The sequence below is a fragment of the Trachinotus anak genome, unplaced genomic scaffold, assembly GCF_046630095.1.
Source record: "Trachinotus anak isolate AG129_WGS33_773 ecotype Australia unplaced genomic scaffold, CSIRO_AGI_Tana_v1 ptg000011l, whole genome shotgun sequence".
NCBI classification, from domain to species: domain Eukaryota; kingdom Metazoa; phylum Chordata; class Actinopteri; order Carangiformes; family Carangidae; genus Trachinotus; species Trachinotus anak.
In genome coordinates this window covers 11,665,628-11,684,611 of record NW_027273862.1, presented here as the reverse complement: position 1 = coordinate 11,684,611, position 18,984 = coordinate 11,665,628, and the positions used below count along the sequence as shown (strand labels likewise).

The 18,984-nt window shown below is 37.6% G+C and overlaps 1 protein-coding gene across 2 annotated transcripts in view; it reads right to left on the bottom strand.

Annotated features, from left to right (window-relative positions):
• ush2a (Usher syndrome 2A (autosomal recessive, mild)) overlaps positions 1 to 18,984 on the bottom strand; it is a 208,550-nt gene that overhangs the window by 129,048 nt on the left and 60,518 nt on the right. For both annotated transcript variants that reach the window (XM_071488074.1, XM_071488073.1), the window contains 5 exons: positions 18,337 to 18,618; positions 15,647 to 15,822; positions 15,186 to 15,333; positions 9,065 to 9,171; positions 8,133 to 8,256 (listed from right to left, as the gene is read on the bottom strand). In XM_071488074.1, the coding sequence (XP_071344175.1) occupies positions 8,133 to 8,256; positions 9,065 to 9,171; positions 15,186 to 15,333; positions 15,647 to 15,822; positions 18,337 to 18,618 (837 nt within the window). The remainder of the gene's footprint in view (positions 1 to 8,132; positions 8,257 to 9,064; positions 9,172 to 15,185; positions 15,334 to 15,646; positions 15,823 to 18,336; positions 18,619 to 18,984) is intronic.

The following is an 18,984-nucleotide window of genomic DNA, read 5'->3' as shown; positions in this document are numbered from 1 at the left end:
AGATGTGAGTTTTGGCCAAAGACATGTTTTGTGAGGTCACTGTGACCTTGACCTTTGGCCACCAAATTTAAATCAGTTCATCTGTGAGTCCGAGTGAATGTTTGTGCCAAATGTAATGAAATTCTCTCTAGGTGTTTCTGATATATTGCAGTCACAAGAACGGCACCGTGACCTTGAACTTTAACCTTTGCCCACCAAAATCAAATCAGTTCATCACTTTTGCCAAAGTTGAAGAAATTCCCTCAAGGCATTACTCAGATATTGCATTCATAAGACCAAAATCAGGGTTTTTTTTAGGTCACTGTGACCTTGACCTTTGACCACCAAAATCTAATTAGTTCATCCTTGAGTCCAAGTGAATATTTGTTCCAAATTTGAAGAAATTTGAAGGATGTCTATCCATCTGTCCCATTCTTGTGGACATGAGGCATTATGAACCCAAAAACACAATGCCTCTGGCCCTGGCTGTTGCCGGTGTGGAGGCATAATTACAGGCTTTAACAAATTGATCTCCTGCAATTTCAAATAACCATTACCATTTCAATAACACTGTTCTATGTGAAGATTTGCACCTAACTTCAAAAAGAATTGCTAAATAAATCACTAGAAAACATTAAAATATTTGAAAATCTAAAGTTAAACATAATCCAGTTCTCTCGCTGCCCACAGCTGCCCTGCCTCTGTTGTATAAATGGTGAGGTGCCTTGTTACTTAAATGTATACTGTGAATCAAAGATTCGGCAATGTGGGAAACTTATGGCTTCTTAGACCAGCAGTGCCTCAAACACAGAATTCATCCAGCGTACTGTCTTGTCATGTTACTATGGATCAGAGATTGAATCTTAATCCACTACTAGATCCACATAGCGACACAGACCTTGCGGTTTTATGTGTGTCTATGAGTACACGAGCATTTCCTCAGCTCGGTCTGTCTCTGTAGAAAACAGAAGTGTGGGAAGATCTAAGGAGTTGAATGGAGGGTTCATCAGAAGCCGTTGTAAAATAATTAGTGTGTGAATTCACTTAACACGGAGAGAAGTCAAACAGTTACATGGCACGCCCAAGAAGAATACAGATTAGCCATCTCTCAGAGCTCCCAGTTTTTACACTATTACAATTTATTGTAACTGGAGCTGTTGGTTTACAGAAAAAGATTGTGACTCGCATAGACCAAAAACACTAACAGCAGAAACAAGCTTAGCAGTAGTTACATGTGTCAGAGGTGCATATTTGAGTGTGCATATTTGAAAATATTTTTCTCCCATTATCCTCCTGGATTTGGCCAGAAGGGCAGATGTAGTGGTGTGTTAGATGAGGACTTAATCCTAATTTGGGTGTAAGAGTTATCCTTTTAATTTTGACATAATCTAACATTATTTTAAATTAGGATGTGGGTTACAAGGAATTATTGGTTTGCCATTCCCATACCAGTCAATGATACAAGTGATTTAGAGGATAAACTGGGCACATTACACATGTAAAAGAATCCAAGGAAAGAATTGTTAAATTTTTCCTTACAAAAATGAGAGGCTGAAAAGCCTCTAAATAAAGGAATAAATGTAAAAGTTTCTTCTTAATATAGTCCCAACTTGGCTGTCCATATATTTATGACAAATGGTGCACAAAATCAATAGTTTGAAATTAGGTTGGTTGAAAGTTTTTAAACCAGTCTACATGGAAAAAGCACAGTAAGTGTGGTTGTAGCATACAGCTAAGACAAAAATGTTCTTTACATTGCATTGACTTGCATTCTGTACATCAAGCAGACATGTGTCATTTACATTCATGACCTTGTCACCACAAAGATGAGTGAAGTCATGACAGATACCTGACATTACATTATCCTGTTTTAACCTTCTCTTTCTCTACCACCTTCTTCTCATCTCTCATTCCTTCCTTTCTTCCCTCTGCTTTTAACCTTACTCTTCTTTTCCGTGACCTTTTCATTCCTCTTTTCTCCAACTATTGCCCCCTCTGAATGTTTTTTCTTTGATTTTTTCTCTTTGCATCTTCAAATCTCTTTTTACCTGTTTTACTCCCAAATTTTCTCCTTCACATCAAACCCACTTTCCTCCCTCTTTTACTGCTCTAAGCCTGGTGTAATTATTATCTGTGATAAAACAAGCAGCAGATAACATCAAACAAATTTTCTATAGTGAAAGTCAACATGGGGGGTACACATGTATCACAGGATACAGTATGCACCCTTGCAAATAAGCCTGTATGTAGGCCTATGGCCTCTGACCTAGCACACACTCATATGATCTGATGTTAGAGAAGCACTATAACTGTTAGTTCTACCTCATATACATTTTATACAATACAAAACAGAACTGTGCAATGGTCAAAGACATTAAATGGTAAATAGTAATAGTAAATAGTAACTAATAATGGACCCATTAGTCACGAATTCAAGAGGTCCAATACAAGCTCCACAGCTTTGTTTTACAAAGAATTGATCATCTGTATCATCATCATCATCTCTATGTGTGTATAACTAATGCACAATATGTTTCTGTGAGTCTGTGTGATAGGGAGGGATAGACTGTCAACACATGCTTGGCCAAGGTGTTTGGTCCAAATGTACAACGTCTAAGTGACACTGCTTGTGCTCAGCATTACTTCCTTCAGATTTCCCCACAGGACTTGTGCCACTTCACACTGACAACCACTTTGGAGCCATCAACAGGCAAACCTGAGCACACATAATGACAGGTGACTCTGTTGCATACACAGAGTACATACAAGTAAACACACACACACACACACACACACACACACACACACACACACACACATACTTGCAAACACTTGCTGTACAGCGCAATCACACAAACACGCCAGCATGCATGCACATAAACACTTTCTACAATAGACCGTAATTCCCCTGAAGTTAATGCTTAATGTTAAACAATTGAGGAATACTTGATTGCAAAAAAAATAAAGGCATCAAATGTAAATTTGTTGTACTCTATAATGAACTTCTTTCAAATTGCCACTTGTCTTCCCTAGAGTAATTACTTTACGGACTGGACTTTTTTTTCCCCCAAAATTACAACAAGTGACACGAAAGTGAAAGTCTGATTGTGGCACCAACCGTGGGGCTGTTCAAATCAAGTGTTCATCCCCTTAGGAGAGTGAATGTGCTCAACAATCTAACAGATTACAGGATCATCCTCTGAGGAGCATGTATGTGTTCACAGTGTGTTTCTGCCCATAACATCCTGATATTTCTTGTGCGGTAGTGGAAATTTTCAGCAGGGACCATGAATACAAAATTTAATGGGATTTGATGTGAAGCTATCCTGCTTTGAAGAAAAATGTTGAACAGTCTGACTGACCAGCCAACTGACCAAACAACATTATCATCCTTAGCACACACAGCTGGTGATGGAAAAGTATGGCAATTCTAATTTACAGTCTGCAATGCAGAATATCATGTCAACCCAGCTTCTCCCCTGACCAGGACCTGAAGAGTCTGAAAAAAATGCTTTTGGAGACCTTTGTAAATAAACATGTGAATGTATTGTTCAAGGTATCGTTGCACCAAAGTCTAAAGGTTTTTTTTTTTTAATGAATGATATACTTTATTACTTAATGTACTGTAAAGAATGTATTTTATGACTTACAAGTACATAAAACCAATTAGTGTCACACCATCAACTCTAGAGTTAAGTAAGAGAATCATATTGTTTAAATTGAGTTTTTAAAAAATAAAGAATGATTAAGAACCTCTTGAAATGGAGTTGATTGTTCATACAGAATATTTCCATCTCTGTGACGAGAGGATTTTTGTTGTATTCCACAATATGTAACATCAACAAGTAGCAATACTCAACTATTTTAAGTTTTGAATAGAATCTTATTTATTAGATAGCACTGTTTCATATGTTATCGTATTGTTTCTCCTCTTTCTGTCTCAGTAAACAGTGGAGGTTGTGTATAATCATCTACACAACATAACCTGAATAACTCCAGTCATGTTAGCTCTCTGCTGGCATTAATCAGAGCCTGGCGTATTAATGAGAGCGCGGCAGCTAGCTAATTACACCCATAGATTCTGCAGCAGCCCATTAAATATACAAATGACAGAATTAAAGAGCCCAGCCTCTTCTGATTAATCTTTAAATGGGGAAAAACTAATGATGTCTGTGCAAACTTTCCCTTCACACATTTCTCCCCCTCTCCTCTCAACGTCAATGCCTGGCAATCAATCATATTAATTAAGGAAAAATAATTTGTATCATTTAACATTTCCCTCTTTCCTGCTCAGTTGCTGCAGTGGGGCTGCAGCAATGTATTGTATTAGATGTGTCTGGAAATTATCCAAGTCTATTTGTTCCTGCAATTTTTTTTTTTTTTTTTTTTTTTTTTTTTAAAAGATGTTTGTGATGTTTCATTTCTCTTCATTTACTGTGAGTTGAAGAAATACATCCGGATTAGTAAAAAAATGAGCAGGACATCATCCTCATTACAATCAGCCCATTTCAGACTCAAATACTGAAGAATTATAAATGAGGAGAGAGGACTTTATAATCTGTTTTGAACCAGTATCCATTTAGATTATATATATATATATATATATATATATCTTTTTTCAAAGAATAACGCATACCAGTCTTAACAGAGTTCTTAATTCAAAGATGAACGAGGAGAGCAGGAAGTCACATCATAGGCTTTGGATAAACATTACAGGTAAGATAAATGGACTAACATGCATTTATGGAAACAGGCACTTACAGGGTATTCATATCACAGCATGATTGCATATCGTTATAATCCTGTTTTATCTAAAGTAAGATTCAGTGTGGTAAATATTGACCTCAAGTACCCTAAATTCATTCAGCATTAAGAAGCATCGTTAATCACAAGTGAACAGACTTATCATTTATAGAAATATGCATTCCTATCACAATAACTGCAGATGGAAAACAACCTATTTGCCCTAAAATTATTTTAGTAAAGTGGCCATAAAATCACAGGTGAAAGGGCAAATATCAAGTGATTTTACATGGTAAACCATTTAGATGTTAACTAAATTTAATATACAGAATATGGGCCCTGTTCAAAGATCTGTCATTAATTCACATATTTAGGAAATGAAAAAGCCCGCAGTAAGAACCTCAATTTACTATTGAAGGAAACAATAAATTATTAATATTCCTAGAAAGGTGTATAACATTTTGAGAAAAATGATGAAGCCATCAGGACCTTCTGAGGTGTCAATGTCACCACTGAGGGAAAAAAATAAGTTTTCTGAAGACTCAGAACCTAATTTCAAAGCAATGTTTGGTGCAAATTTTGTACTGTGCTTTGATTGAAATATAATCAAGTTGTATTATGAAACTGAACAAAAAAGACTATTCCACCAGTATGAAAATTTTACATTTGTTATTGCCGGAGTTACTAGGTTTCCACAAGACATCAACGATTGACGAGTCTTTCCTCAGTGATCAATTGACTCTCGAGGGGGCATTACACTGCATTACATTCATAATCCAATTTGGCTTTGATTTGTTCGCTGTTCCGTGCGCTTCGATGGGAATAATTGTCTGTAGATGATGCTATTAGTATTGATGGTTGTAAAAGGGCGATGGTTTGAGGACTGCCGACACATTGATGGTCCAGAATAGATCTGGCTTGAAAGTGACTGTCTGATCCATTACCCTTTATGAAGGAGGAGAGTGGAGGAGATGAGACAAAACCCTCAATAGCAAAAATCATCATCTATTTGCTGGTAGTATTCTAAGAGATCTATTTACCTTTGTGCTGAAGGAGGATGAATGTGATCAAAAATCATCATTTGTTGATTTAAGATAAAAACACGGCACTCAAAGAGAGCAATGAACAAGAACCAGAAACCACGAGTTAAGATAAAGAATAAGGTAATCCAGCTGTTTGGATTTCATAACAGTTGGCCAAAAAAGGTTTTGCTATTTTCATTAAGACAAGTGTTTTACCATTTAGCTCCAAAAGAACACAGAGGAAATGTTAACATTGAAAGATGATCCACTACTTGGAAAAATTCTCGAGAATAAAAAAAAGAAAAAAAAAAAAAAAAAAAAAAAAATATCTTCAGCTGTTTGTTCAAATAAAAACATGACGTCCAAAGTCTTTCATAACATTTTACGGAAGTGAATTTGTTGAGGACAAAGAGGAGATCTTTTTATCTTTATAAATTATAATCCGAAAAAGGTTTGCTTAGTCTGCAAGCTCTATTTCCGCCCAACCCTTTTTCACATTCACAGAGTCAAACACATTTACAGCACTCGCATGCATAAAACACAGTTATCCTTTGCGAAGAAAGGAAACTATGGGAGAGATGAACATATAAAAATTTACCAGTTTTATAAGCACTGCATCCTAGGCCATGTTGTCTTTTTTTTCATTCATTTTTGAAGTATTTCCTGCTTGATTTTTGTGTCATTTACCTTTTCCTCTCATTTCAGATCCCCACTTCCTGCCCTTGTGTGTTTCCTGCCTTTTTGATAGATTGCCCCGCCCCTGATTTGTTGCACCTGTGTCTCATTGTCTCCCCTCACCTAGTGTATTTAGTCTCTGTGCTCCCTTCCCTTTGTGCTAGTTCGTCTTCGTTCTCGGTGACAAGCATCCCAGCCTTTCCTAGTGTTAGTTTTCTTGTGTGACTTCTTTGCTAGTTTTTTGAGCTTGCCTTAGTCCAGCTTTTCTGAATTTGTCTGCCTGCTCCAGATTGATGACCTGTTTACCCAACTATTTTTCCCAGTAAAAATCTTGAATTTTGTTGTACCCTGTTTTTTTTCTTTGGGTCCTTGCCTCATGGTTACCATTTGTTAAGCGGGTTATGTTGATCTTCTCGATATAAAAACAAATAGTGCAGGCAATTTGAACCTCTTGTTATTTTGAATGACTGACTAATTGCCAAGCAAAATCACAGATACTTAATTACAAAAATGTGAAGTGTTAAAACATGGTTTTCTTTCACCTCTAAGGAAAGTCACAAAATCAAACATATATTTTAACAAATGATCTTTGGTTATTAATGTGATTTGAATCGATTACTTTTCATTTGTTACTATTTACTTTCACAAATACACTATTGTCATTCTTTCTCAAACTCTCTGTGACCTTCAAAGGGCCTTCACAAGAACAGTATTTTTATTAACCACTAAGATGCAACGAAAACTGCAGTTAAGGTGTGTGTCTATGTGTGTGCATAAAAGCTGTTGTTAATCCATCATTAAAGTAGACAGGTTGTAGTCAAGTAGAAAACACAAAAGGGAGTAGTCGCCTCTTTTCCTCTGTTTTTTGTTAACCTGTTTCCTCCTCCTTTTAATACAACACTCACTTTTCCTACCTTCCCATCACAAAGGCCACTAAAAGGTCACACACAAATCCTGTGGCACTATTCACTATAATTTTCTTGTGTAAGATTCAGATTTAAAATAAACTGCTTATGGATCCCCACTATGTGAGGGGCAAACATATTTATGGGTATGGTATTTATGGACCAAGATAATGTGACCAACACAGACAGCTTTGTTGGCTCAATTACTTTTGAGCACTGCCACATAAGGATTACAATGAAAACATTTGTCCGCGCAAAGATAGGAATTTGTCACAAGTTTGAAAAAAATAAATAAATAAAATGGTTTGCCCCCCACATTTTTGACATTTTTAAAATAAAACTTTGACATGGCTTGGAAAGATTGCATCTATCATTCAAATTTAAACATTGTGTCCACATGGAAAGACATGGTTATACAAGAAGTGAGCAGGACAGTCGACAAGCTTTGCCAGCTCAAATCTCACTGATTAGTATCAGCAGTCATTAATTATGAGCGTCAGACTGGGTGATGTTCTCAGATGAAGCAGAACATGTTTGGCTGTGCTGCTCAACCCTCTAATGATGCTGGTAAACAGAAAGATAATTGACCTTTAAGATGACTGGGGAAGTCATTCTAAAGGAATTTTACTAGAAGACTGAGAGAATGCAATGCGATCGCAGCACACCACAAAGACATACCCACAAACAGAGTCTCGTATGTATGCATATGCACACAAATTCGCATGCACAGTTTATAGCAATGCAGACAGACATGCAGTCTATTTTATGATACACACAACGGACATCTGCATGTATATAGACACACTACCTGTGAAATCAGTGTTGACAGGAACAATGTCACTGGGAAACTGATAGTAACTGTTTCCGGGGAATCTGGTTCCTCTCACAACAGGAACCTTTGGGTCAGAGAGAGAGACATCTGTCCTCTCCACCTATAAATATAATAATAACATAGAATAAGAATAACATTTTGCAGAAACAATACTCAAGTGTTTGTTTTAAGGCTGTCATATTTTTAATTAAAACTGAAGCCATGAATTGTGGTTAATTGCGATTAGTATGTATCACATGCTGAAATTCTATGAAAATCATACACTTGTTACTTCTTTACACATGTGACTTCAGCTAAATATATGAGAATCATAATAAATACTATATTTCACAAGTCCAGGTAAAATTAACACACAACAATAAAACAAGACTAATAGGCTACAGCCCTACTAGCAAGACTAAGAGCCTGTGCATTGAGCTAAATGCTAACGTGAGCACACTGAAATGCTCTCAATGACAATGCTAACATGTTGATATTAAGAAATTATAAAGTTTATACCACGTTGAGGTTAGTATATTAGCATGCTAACATTTGCCGATCAATAAATATAAAGTATAGCTAGTTTCGCAGGTATTAGGTCATAAACCCAAGTATTGGACAGACCGGGATTCTGACCTGATGGTGGCCGTAGAAGGAAAGTCATTAGAATTCATCCTTTGAACGCCTGCACCAGATTTTGTGCCAATTCATCCATGTTAAGATCTTTCAGTCTGACATAAAGTGGTGGAACAGCTATGCACTAAATTACATTCTGTACAGTACTCTTACACAGGCCTATGTAGGCTTTGCATGGGTATGAATATTTTCTTGTTAAAACACACCAATATGCAAAAATTAATTAAAAAAAAAACATAATGCCAAATGGCAGATACTGTATGAAGCTACTGTGAGCCAAATCTTTTACAGACCTGATACAGTGGGTGTGGTCCATTGAGTTGGACTGGGGCATCCCAGTCTATCTGAATAGTGGTGTCATTTATTGGATGTAATCGAGGTGGAGACAATCCTGTTGGAGCTGCAGAGAGAAAGGTAGAAAAACTTAAGACTTAATGTTAACTCTATGCAAGTAAGAACTTTCCTAACATTTTAATCACATTTTCATAAAATGTAGATTTGTGAGCTGCCTTCTTATTTTTACAACACATTGTTTGTTTGTTCAATTTATCTAAAATGGGAGCACATAGACACTCAGCTACACAGAGACACAGCCAAACACAAATCGTAGCATACTAAGAATCATTCTGATGTTGTCCTTGTAATCATGAATAAAATGATTTTGTGATGTTGGTTTTATTTTATTTTTTTCAGTAGAATGACTTCAGTGCATTTCCCATGCCTATTTTATGGCCAAACTGAACAAAATTCTAATTTTCTTTTAACAGAGGGTCAATTTAATTTCCTTCTTTCACTTTAGATGTTAAATCAAATGTCCCTTTGAAACACACTGGGAGCTACTTGAGCCGCAGTCCCAACATGTATCATAAATAAATCAACTAGAGAATGGGTGATATGAGGGGAGATATATAAGAATAGAGAGAGAAACATAGCAAGTGATGGACTGGTGTAGAGATGGGAAAGATGTGTGTGTGTTAAGTGTCATTCCATCGTAATGTTTCTGTGTGTGTGTGTGTATTTCAGTAATGGTCTAAATGGTCTAAGGTAGGAGTAAATTAGCTCTCAGTGACACACATGTGGACCATCTTTAGTCTGAGTTCTAATAGAGCTCTTAAAAGGGAGGTGGACAGCTTGTCTTTGGTGGCTCATCTTGGCACATCAAACCATAAATTACTTCCAATCGATAGCTTACCAGTCTATTGAAATTGAGCTATGGTGACATTTAGAACACACACACACGCGCACACACACACACACACACACACACACACACACACACACACACACACACAAACACATGCACACACACAGAAACATGATGATGACACTTAATACATACACGTGCGTACGTTCATGAACATACCTATACATACATCAGCTAACAGTCTTGCTTTAAACATGGGTGTACATACTATTGTATGATCTGATCTCGGTGTTGGGAGCACCGGAAAGTAGGCAGATAGATGAAAATGCAGAAATGTGATGGCTCTAAGATTACAGTAGAGAAGTTGGTCTGGCATTGAATCTCTAAAATGGAAGGAAGTTGTTGTAGGAGACCTTTATCTTGTGAACAAATACAGTATGCCTTGCAGTATCTATATATGAGGCAGCACAAGCCACTGAGAGGACAAAGCTAGGGTTCCTCAGCTTCTAAGTGAACCCCAGAAGCAGAATGGACTATGATCTGATGGTCTTAAGGTTTGATAAAACTGGACCAACCTCAGTAAACTGGAGTCACCTTGGGTGACTGTGAGACTGCAATGATACCAAGGGTATTATACAGATTCACTCACCCTAATATAATTATGGTCACCTATGATGGCACTGGACATTAGCTAATTCCCAGGTAGTGTGTGTACACAAAGAAAGATTCGACTGGACACGTTAAAAATAAATGGAAACTGCAACAGCGGAGCCAGCCTATAGTCGAGAATGTCACTTACTGACCGAGTGGTTGAGTCATCAAGTTGCACCATTGGTCACATACATGCCGCGTGACTGAGTGATAAGGTTACACCATTGGTTGGTCAGTGTTGGAGTTTCCCCACTGGTCAGTGCTGTATTGTGTTTGTCACTAGATTTCCCATCTTTTCAGATCCCTTTAGTGACTTTCTTTCAACAAAGTATCCACCAACAAATGTAGTGACATTTTAGACAAACCTTAGCTGCTTTCCAAAGAAGACTGTCTGGACTGCTGAGCTGCTTGGCTCCCATATATTCCACTATATTTTCTATGATGATTTTGTTAGACCATGTTGCAGTTATAAAATCAGGATTTTATTAGTTCAGAGCAGCAGTTTGGAAATAGTTTGGAAGTGACTGGTTAAGATTTAGTCTTAATGGGCCATATTTCGGTCACTATTTCATATTCATTCCATGGTCTGACAACAAAAATAGAAAAACTTGTAAATGAGAACTGCTTTATTAGGAATTCGGCTGCAAACTACTGTGTTTGTGAACACAGAGAGTAGGAGAGAAGCAAATAGATAAAGGGCTAACAATAGGCAGAAAGCAAATAGCCAAAGACATGGTGGAGCCATATACTAGTTTCTGACCAGGGATGTCAGAAGAACCAATATTTGTCAAACCTAAAATTCTGAAAATTTGACGGCACCAAAGGTACCTGACTTTTTAAATAAATGTTTTCACACCATGGGTCTGTCACCATGTTAGTGAATTTAAATGACTACTTGTGCACTTACTATATGGAGGCGTGTGCACGTGTGTGTGTATATGTTAGCACACCGTGTGCAGCAGCCTCTGTTGATCTCTGTTTTTTTTGTTTTTGTTTTTTTTTTAATTGTGTAATTTCATTGGTATTGGTACCAACTATCAATTTTTTTGATGGTTGGTACCAATACAATTTGTGACATCTCTAGTTTTGACCTAGTCTTGTTTTGTTGGTTGATCTAGAAATCTCATGTAGCAATTTAAGACAAGATTGTGGGAAAATGGGAAGCACTACTATGTACCAGTCAGTGGAACACCTGTCTCTTTATCCTGAATGTCATGACAGAAAATGCCATTCTTCCATTCACTCATTTTCTTTTTTCACAAACTCATCAGTGACTGCCTTGCTGGGAATAAGGTGTACTGTCTTTAATTATGGGGAGCTACAGTGCCCTGCATTTTTAGGGCAGAGGGAATCATGGATAAGTCCATCACATAATAAAAATTGAACAACCAGTCTTCTATCCACAAATCAGGGAAAAACACTACAAACTTTGACAAACTTCAAAGTACAGCTGGGTATGTTTCTGTGTGTGTGTGTTTATGTTTGATGGTGGCTTTTGTGTCATACAAGACAGCTTTCCTCCTGTGTGATTCCTTCTGATGTGCTGTCCTGTATTCTTTGTGTGTCATGTATTCATTTATTGTATCTGCTTGTTAATTCACTGAAATGTGCTTAACACTATGACACATTCAGTTTGACGAAAGCCACTTGCCACACCGAGTGTGCTCAAACACACACACACACACACACACACACACACACACACACACACACACACACACACACACACACACACACACACACACACACAAGGTTAACAGTCCACCAGAAAGGTTAATTTTAGCTGCCGACATGGTAATGAAGCAGCTAAATCATGGGCCAGCTCCCAGGAGCAATTGTGCATGTGTGTGTGTGTTTTCTGTTTTTACAGCAACTGACATGTCTTAACAGCCTCTTAACGTACAGTTACACCACGCACACAAGTGCGCCACTTATTGACATGGCGATCCCTTGCCATGCATATTTCTCTCCTCAAGAAGGGCCTCAGGCCAATTATGCGTAAATCAATAAAGTTCCTGTTCTGTTGAGTGGTGTTACAGTGTGAGTGTGTATGTGTGTATGTCTCTCTTTGTGTATGTCTTGTAGAACAAGCCTTTATGGATGTAGGATACATAAAACATCACCATCAGCCCCTGATTAGCCACTCACTTTACGTCGTGATCGATAACTTTGTGGGAAGACACACACAATGAAACAACTGCATATGCATCAACACACATGGACAGAGTGCTTTCCTTGTGTCGTTACGTCTGTCTCAGTGTGCGCGCTAATGTTTAGTCATGTGCTTTGGTGTAACTCCAGTGGTTTCACAGATGCTGTCTGCTCACTTACAGCAGATGGTAGCTGGCTCTAATGGCCCAGCCTTGTGTGTAGTAGATTTATCGGCACATCAGTACTGCGCTCAAGTAGCTCTTACAAGGAGATCACTTAATGTGAAGATAATTTCCTCCACAAACTGAGTTTCTTTCAGGAGATATTACAATGTTTGTTCCCTTTCTGCAGAATCCCACTGGAAGGCCAACTTTTTGACAGATTTGCGGACAAATCATGTCAATTTTCAGTCTACAGAAATGTTCCTGGTGAGAATTTTTAGTAAAAATGAGAGGCCAACTGTGCTAGAAGGAGAAAATATAAGGGATTATATGCAGACATACTTTTAGTCTGGATTTGGATGTAAGGTAAGAATGGGTATGTTTGGTGGTATACAGTAAATGGTCACAAAAACAAAAATAAGGCAACAGTTTTTCAGAACTTTCTTCCATCTTACGATTACATCTTATTTGTTCCCTGCTATGGATACACTACAACCCAGCCTTTTTATAATGGGAGAGGTAAGACTGTCTTAATAAAATACTAATGAGGTGTGCACCTCCCAATTCCTCTCTTAGATTATTCTCTAAAAATGATTATCTTTTGGTGTTTTCTGTGAACTCTCAAAATGATAGTCTTAAACTGAATGAAAAAAAGTAATGTGAGGTGTGGAGCTACAGCAGAAGCACAACACCCAGCGGAGTAGCACATGCTATGCAAATTGTTTTGAGATTAAAAAAGAAAAATCTGCCAAACGGCATACGCAATTATCATTTCTTATAGTTGAAACAAGGGACATCTTTGGCGTTGGATGAAACAAAACGGTGGCAACAGATGTGGCTGTTAAAAATACATTCAAAAAGTCAACTGGGTACAATAAGCCATATTGTATTGTACTGTATTACAGTCAAGAGAAGTCTTTGGGATCACTTGAAATAAACAGTGTGGCTGTGTCAACAGATGTAGCCATTAAATATAGATTTAAAAAGTCCACCGATTACAATATGAAGTATCATTCATCACAATAAACATAAGGAAGGACTTTTTGAGAACTGTATGAAATGAAAATATTCAGTATATCAACAGATGTAGCTATTAAGAGTATGTTCAAAAGCACAAATCCCTGAGAAAGTATTTATACATGAAAGGTTTTTTTTTTCACATCCACCCAGCGCACTCATTGTCTATTCACCTAAAAGAATGAACAAAACATAAACAAAACAGAAAAAACATGAAATGAGCAGCGAGAGTAGAGACCGTGAGTGAACAGATGGAAAAGTGTGTTGAAGGGTCAAGTGTGCGTGTCTGTTCGATATGTATATTGCAGAATGATTCATGTTTCTCTGCTGCCATGTGCTATTTTGTGTTTAAGTGAAAGTACCAGGTAAAGATCGAAGTGATCTATGGAATGAGTGAAAAAGTGAGAAAGCAATAGACTGTCAGAAAGAAGCAGATAGATACAGACACTGAATAAAAATTCTGTCTGTGTGTGTGTGTGTGTATGTCATCCTGCACTGATCAATTAGTGCTCATCTCATTCCCAGAGATTTGTGCCTGAGTTATTAAACACAGCTAATTCATCCTACTTCCATAATGGTTATAAATCTAAGGAAGCGAGAGAGAGAGAGAGAGAAGAGAGAGGAGAGAGACATTGTGTGTGTGTTTCTGTAACTATGTGTGTGTGTGTTTGATTCATGGCCAGCAGGAAGTGTGAGCTACGCCACATTTTTCTCCTTGTAATTAACAGTAAATTGTTTTTACTGCCGCTTGCCATGAATATCCCCTCTGGTTAACACGACAAATGCTGTCGACACTCAAGTACCCAATGACTGACTATGTGCTTTTGGATGTGTGCATGCATACAGTACAACAGAGGCTTGTGTTGCAGTAGTTATGAAGAGAACGCCACACACTTTAGTAATTCAATATTACACACAGTATGTAAGTGATCTGCTATTATCCTTTAAACAGAGTATTAACTCATTTAAACAGAGGTCCCCCTATCCTATTGTTAAGATGACCCCTCATTATGCCACCTTTGTTTACACTGAACTAAACAAAACTGGCATATTAATGCCCCAGTGTGTGATTTTCCAAAGGCGTGATGAGTGGCGGACTTAAGACGCAACATTCCCGCCTTGAATAGACTATATATAAGGGCCTAATATATAAGCACTGTTTGCATTTCCCCATTTTATTCATTTTAATATTTATTCAATATGGAGCTGCTTAATGGTGTGAAATTTATTTACATTTGTTTATATTTGTCTGCATTCATGTGTGTTTGTGTGCTGATCTTTTTCTTTCACCTGCTGGCAGGGTCCATCCTGTGCTTGGCAGACTGGTAATGCAGCCTGTCTTTGTGCAGAGTGTAACAGTGAAGTTGTACACATGGTAAGGCTTCAGTCCTTTCACTATATAAACAGGCTGTGACGATGGCCCCACCCTATGCAAGACCTGAAAAAGACACAGACAGAGGGAAAATCTGTTGTGATAATGATATGATAATGATAATGTCATGTTTCATTTAGGGTAAAGCTAGGAGGGGGGGTGAGAGCATTTTCTACACAAAAAGGGTATGGTAAAACATAAATTGAACACAAAAACCTCAAAAAAGACAACACTAAAGACAGCACTGAATATACAGCCTTTTGCCTTGACTTCTAGCTAATGCTACAGCTAAAGTCTGTAGGTAGAATGGTAAGATTAAAAGTTTTTCAGTTGCCCTACTCATTAGGTGAAAGCACATGTGTGTGTGTGTGTGTCTTACCTGACTAACCACTGGGGGAGCGTAGGGATTTTTGGTCTGCTCAGTGAGCAAGTTGACACGATATTCTGTCACCTGTCCCCTGGCAATGACCCCTTGACCCTCAGTTGAGCTCCATGAAACTTTGAGACTGTTGGATGACAGTGCAGACACTTCTGGAGGAGCCATCAGTTCTGGGACTAGAAATATGGCAAATACAAGAGATTTTAGGCAACAGGTCTAGACGAGCCTTAACCCAAAAGTATTTTAAAGGTTCTTTAGAGTTTAGATTTTAGATTTAGAGGATTTTAAACAATAATTTAGCTGCAAACAATGAATTTATATACAAAGATACAGTGGATTAATGGCATCCTGAGCAGAGAACTTTTCAACTTGATGTACACGTCACATCAAGGACATACTGTGGCTGGGAATTTTCAAGAGATTTTACCAGTAAATGGAAATCTGGAACTTGTAGTAATCATTTAACAACCTCCTGTTGAAAGCAAATTAAATTCTTACTCATCCTTGTCATGAGTAACTAAGATTGTATTCCCAATGTTTTTAAGATAAAATTTAAGATGTACAGTAATTCACCACATTGGTGCATCCATGCATGTCAAAGTTGCCTTGTCTTCAACTTCAGTTACTAATTGCAACATTTCCCAGAGTGCTTTCAGCGGCATTAAATACATAATGACTAGGCAAAGAAAGTACATAGTAATTAACACAGTTTAGATTTGATTCTACAGTGTACTTCACTTGTTAACAGTCAAACATCAGTGAAAAATAGTGCATCTAAAAAGATGCATTTTCTTGTAGATTATGTGTATTTGACGGTAAAACCTGATATTTGCTGCCAATCTGACGCTAAAGACTGCTTACCTCTGTTACTGATATCTAATGTTGGTGAATTTACCTTTGACTGCCACTTAACATATTAAAAATGATCATTTTACAGTAGGTTAATCCGAAACAAAATACAGTTTGGATACAAAGACATACATTAAAAACCTAGAATTAATGGATATCATGTGGACTTAATGGATTTAAATATTCCATAATTCTATGGTTGTGAAAGCCACGATTACATGACAGTTTCGAGAGAGTGATTCCTTTTTTCTACTGTTGATGGCATCTATGTGTGTAATACGCTGTGAAATGTGATTCGTGGTAGACATAACCACAGTCATATTCTTTCACAGCACATGTGCACGGGCAAACATGAAACCACACACTCCACGTTTAAAATGGTGTTATCATATGCTTGTTATCCAGACACATAGCTTAGACTGATGTTGGAGGCAATCGTTTAGTCCTAATGAGCCATATCATCTCTTTGAAATTCAAATACCTTAATGAGTTTCCCCTCCCCCAGACACATTTTTTTTTATTTCCTCCCTACCTCCCTTCATTTCTTCTGACAAATGCCCGTTTTTTTTGTTTCCTTTTTCTTCATTTAGTTTATACAATTTATTTTTCATTCCATTCATCAGCAAATTCTCTGAAGAACAGATTTTGACTAAAGAATCACTTTATTATTATTTTTGTTGTTATTCAGATATTCTGGGATTCCCATCATTACATCATTTAATTTGTTTTTTAAACCTACAGTTTCTAGTGTATCCTTCTGCTTCAGTAAAGTTCAGGAAACCTCTAGTTTACCTGCAACACCACAGCATTTACACGCCATTTTGACTTTTGAATTCCTAATCTTTCCAATGTATTTACCTACTTTTTAACCTATTTCCCTAACTTACTACCAGTGGCGTACCATTGCCCTGTTAAACAATACTGAAGTAGAAGTGATATCTCTCCTTACATCTGATCAGAACAGCATTCTGTGCCATAAAGGGTTTGATTTTGCCTGTTTGCATTCATTAGCATGCAGTTGGCAGTTGGCTATGCAGCAGTTTTTGGAAGTTTGCGCATGCACATTGAGGATACTTCTGGGATTTTTGAAAAGTGACTAGCTATGGCCAAAGTGTGCTTGTCATGCTGTCCTTGACTCTGCTCTGAGATCAGTGATGATATTGCACACATTATACACATAGACATGTGTGGAAACTAAACTTGCACATTAGAAAATTACTTCCATTGTTTTCTTCCTACGTCTTAAGAGACAGTTGTAGCAAGTAAACAAGCAAATTACATTGTGATTTATCATCTCTGTGTAAGATCTACTGTAAGTTTGAAAAGTCTGAGGCAAAATATTATTAAAAGAGGAGAGCAACTCCTTTCAGGAATATCTTAGTACGTAGGTTGTGTGTGTAGAGAGAGCTGTAAGTCTGGCAAACAAAGGAGAGCATAACAAGTTAGTAGTATAGCTGTGAATGTTGCAGGGCAATAAGGCTATTTGTCAGTAAATACATGTTACAATTCCTCCTAAGTTTGGAACAATCACAGCTGGTCACACTCATTAGAGGGAGTAAAACTTGGACTATAATTTCTGGTATAAAATACTTTCACTTTAGATATCGAGCAAGACCTAGGGAGTTTTCAAATGAGAATACAGATGTAGGATTTTTATGGAGCCAGCAATTAATCATCACGGGAGGAGAAAACTATTCAGCCATGGTCTCTACCACTTGGCAAAGAGTCTAACCTTTCATAATACTTGAAAAACCTATACAACTACAAACAGATACCCAGGTACACACTATGGCCATTTGGTGTAATTACTAAGTTTAACCATTATCACAGTTTATACAAACCTCCCTCCATGGTGCGTGCAGTGGTCCACTCTGATGTGACTCTTCCTGCCACATTGATGCTTGTAACTCTCATCTGATAGGTAGAAAATGCTTGCAGACCTCCTACAATTGTACTGCTCTCAGGGGGTGACAGTGTGCTCCTGTTGGTTAGCTGTGTTTCTGGTGAAACACTTGGATCCAGCCAACCAGAGCTGATGAACACTTTCTTCTCAACTGCTGCACTTGAAAGGTTTTGTGTTTTCATTGGTCCACGTAGAAAGACCTCATACCTTGTGATAACACCTGTACAGGAAGCAAATAGAGTGTGGCAGAGATTACTTCTGATGACTAAAACAGAAGAGCTTCTCACTAAGCAGTTATATCTGACAATACATGAGAGACGCAACATTTGCAGCTTCAGTAATTATTGGGAAACGCTAAATCACAATTTGCTTCTTTACCTTATCCCAAATGCATCAAATGCGGATTAGAAACTGTAGCTCTGTTTAATAATACACATCCCCATTGGAAGCAGGATGCTAAAATTTCTGCATTTTTTCAAATAGTAATGTTGTTTTGAGGAAAATCTAACTCCACAGATAATGAGAAAGCCCAGGCCAGTGTTTGGCCCTGTAGTAGAAAACAAGCTAATAATGGCTAAGTCCTGGC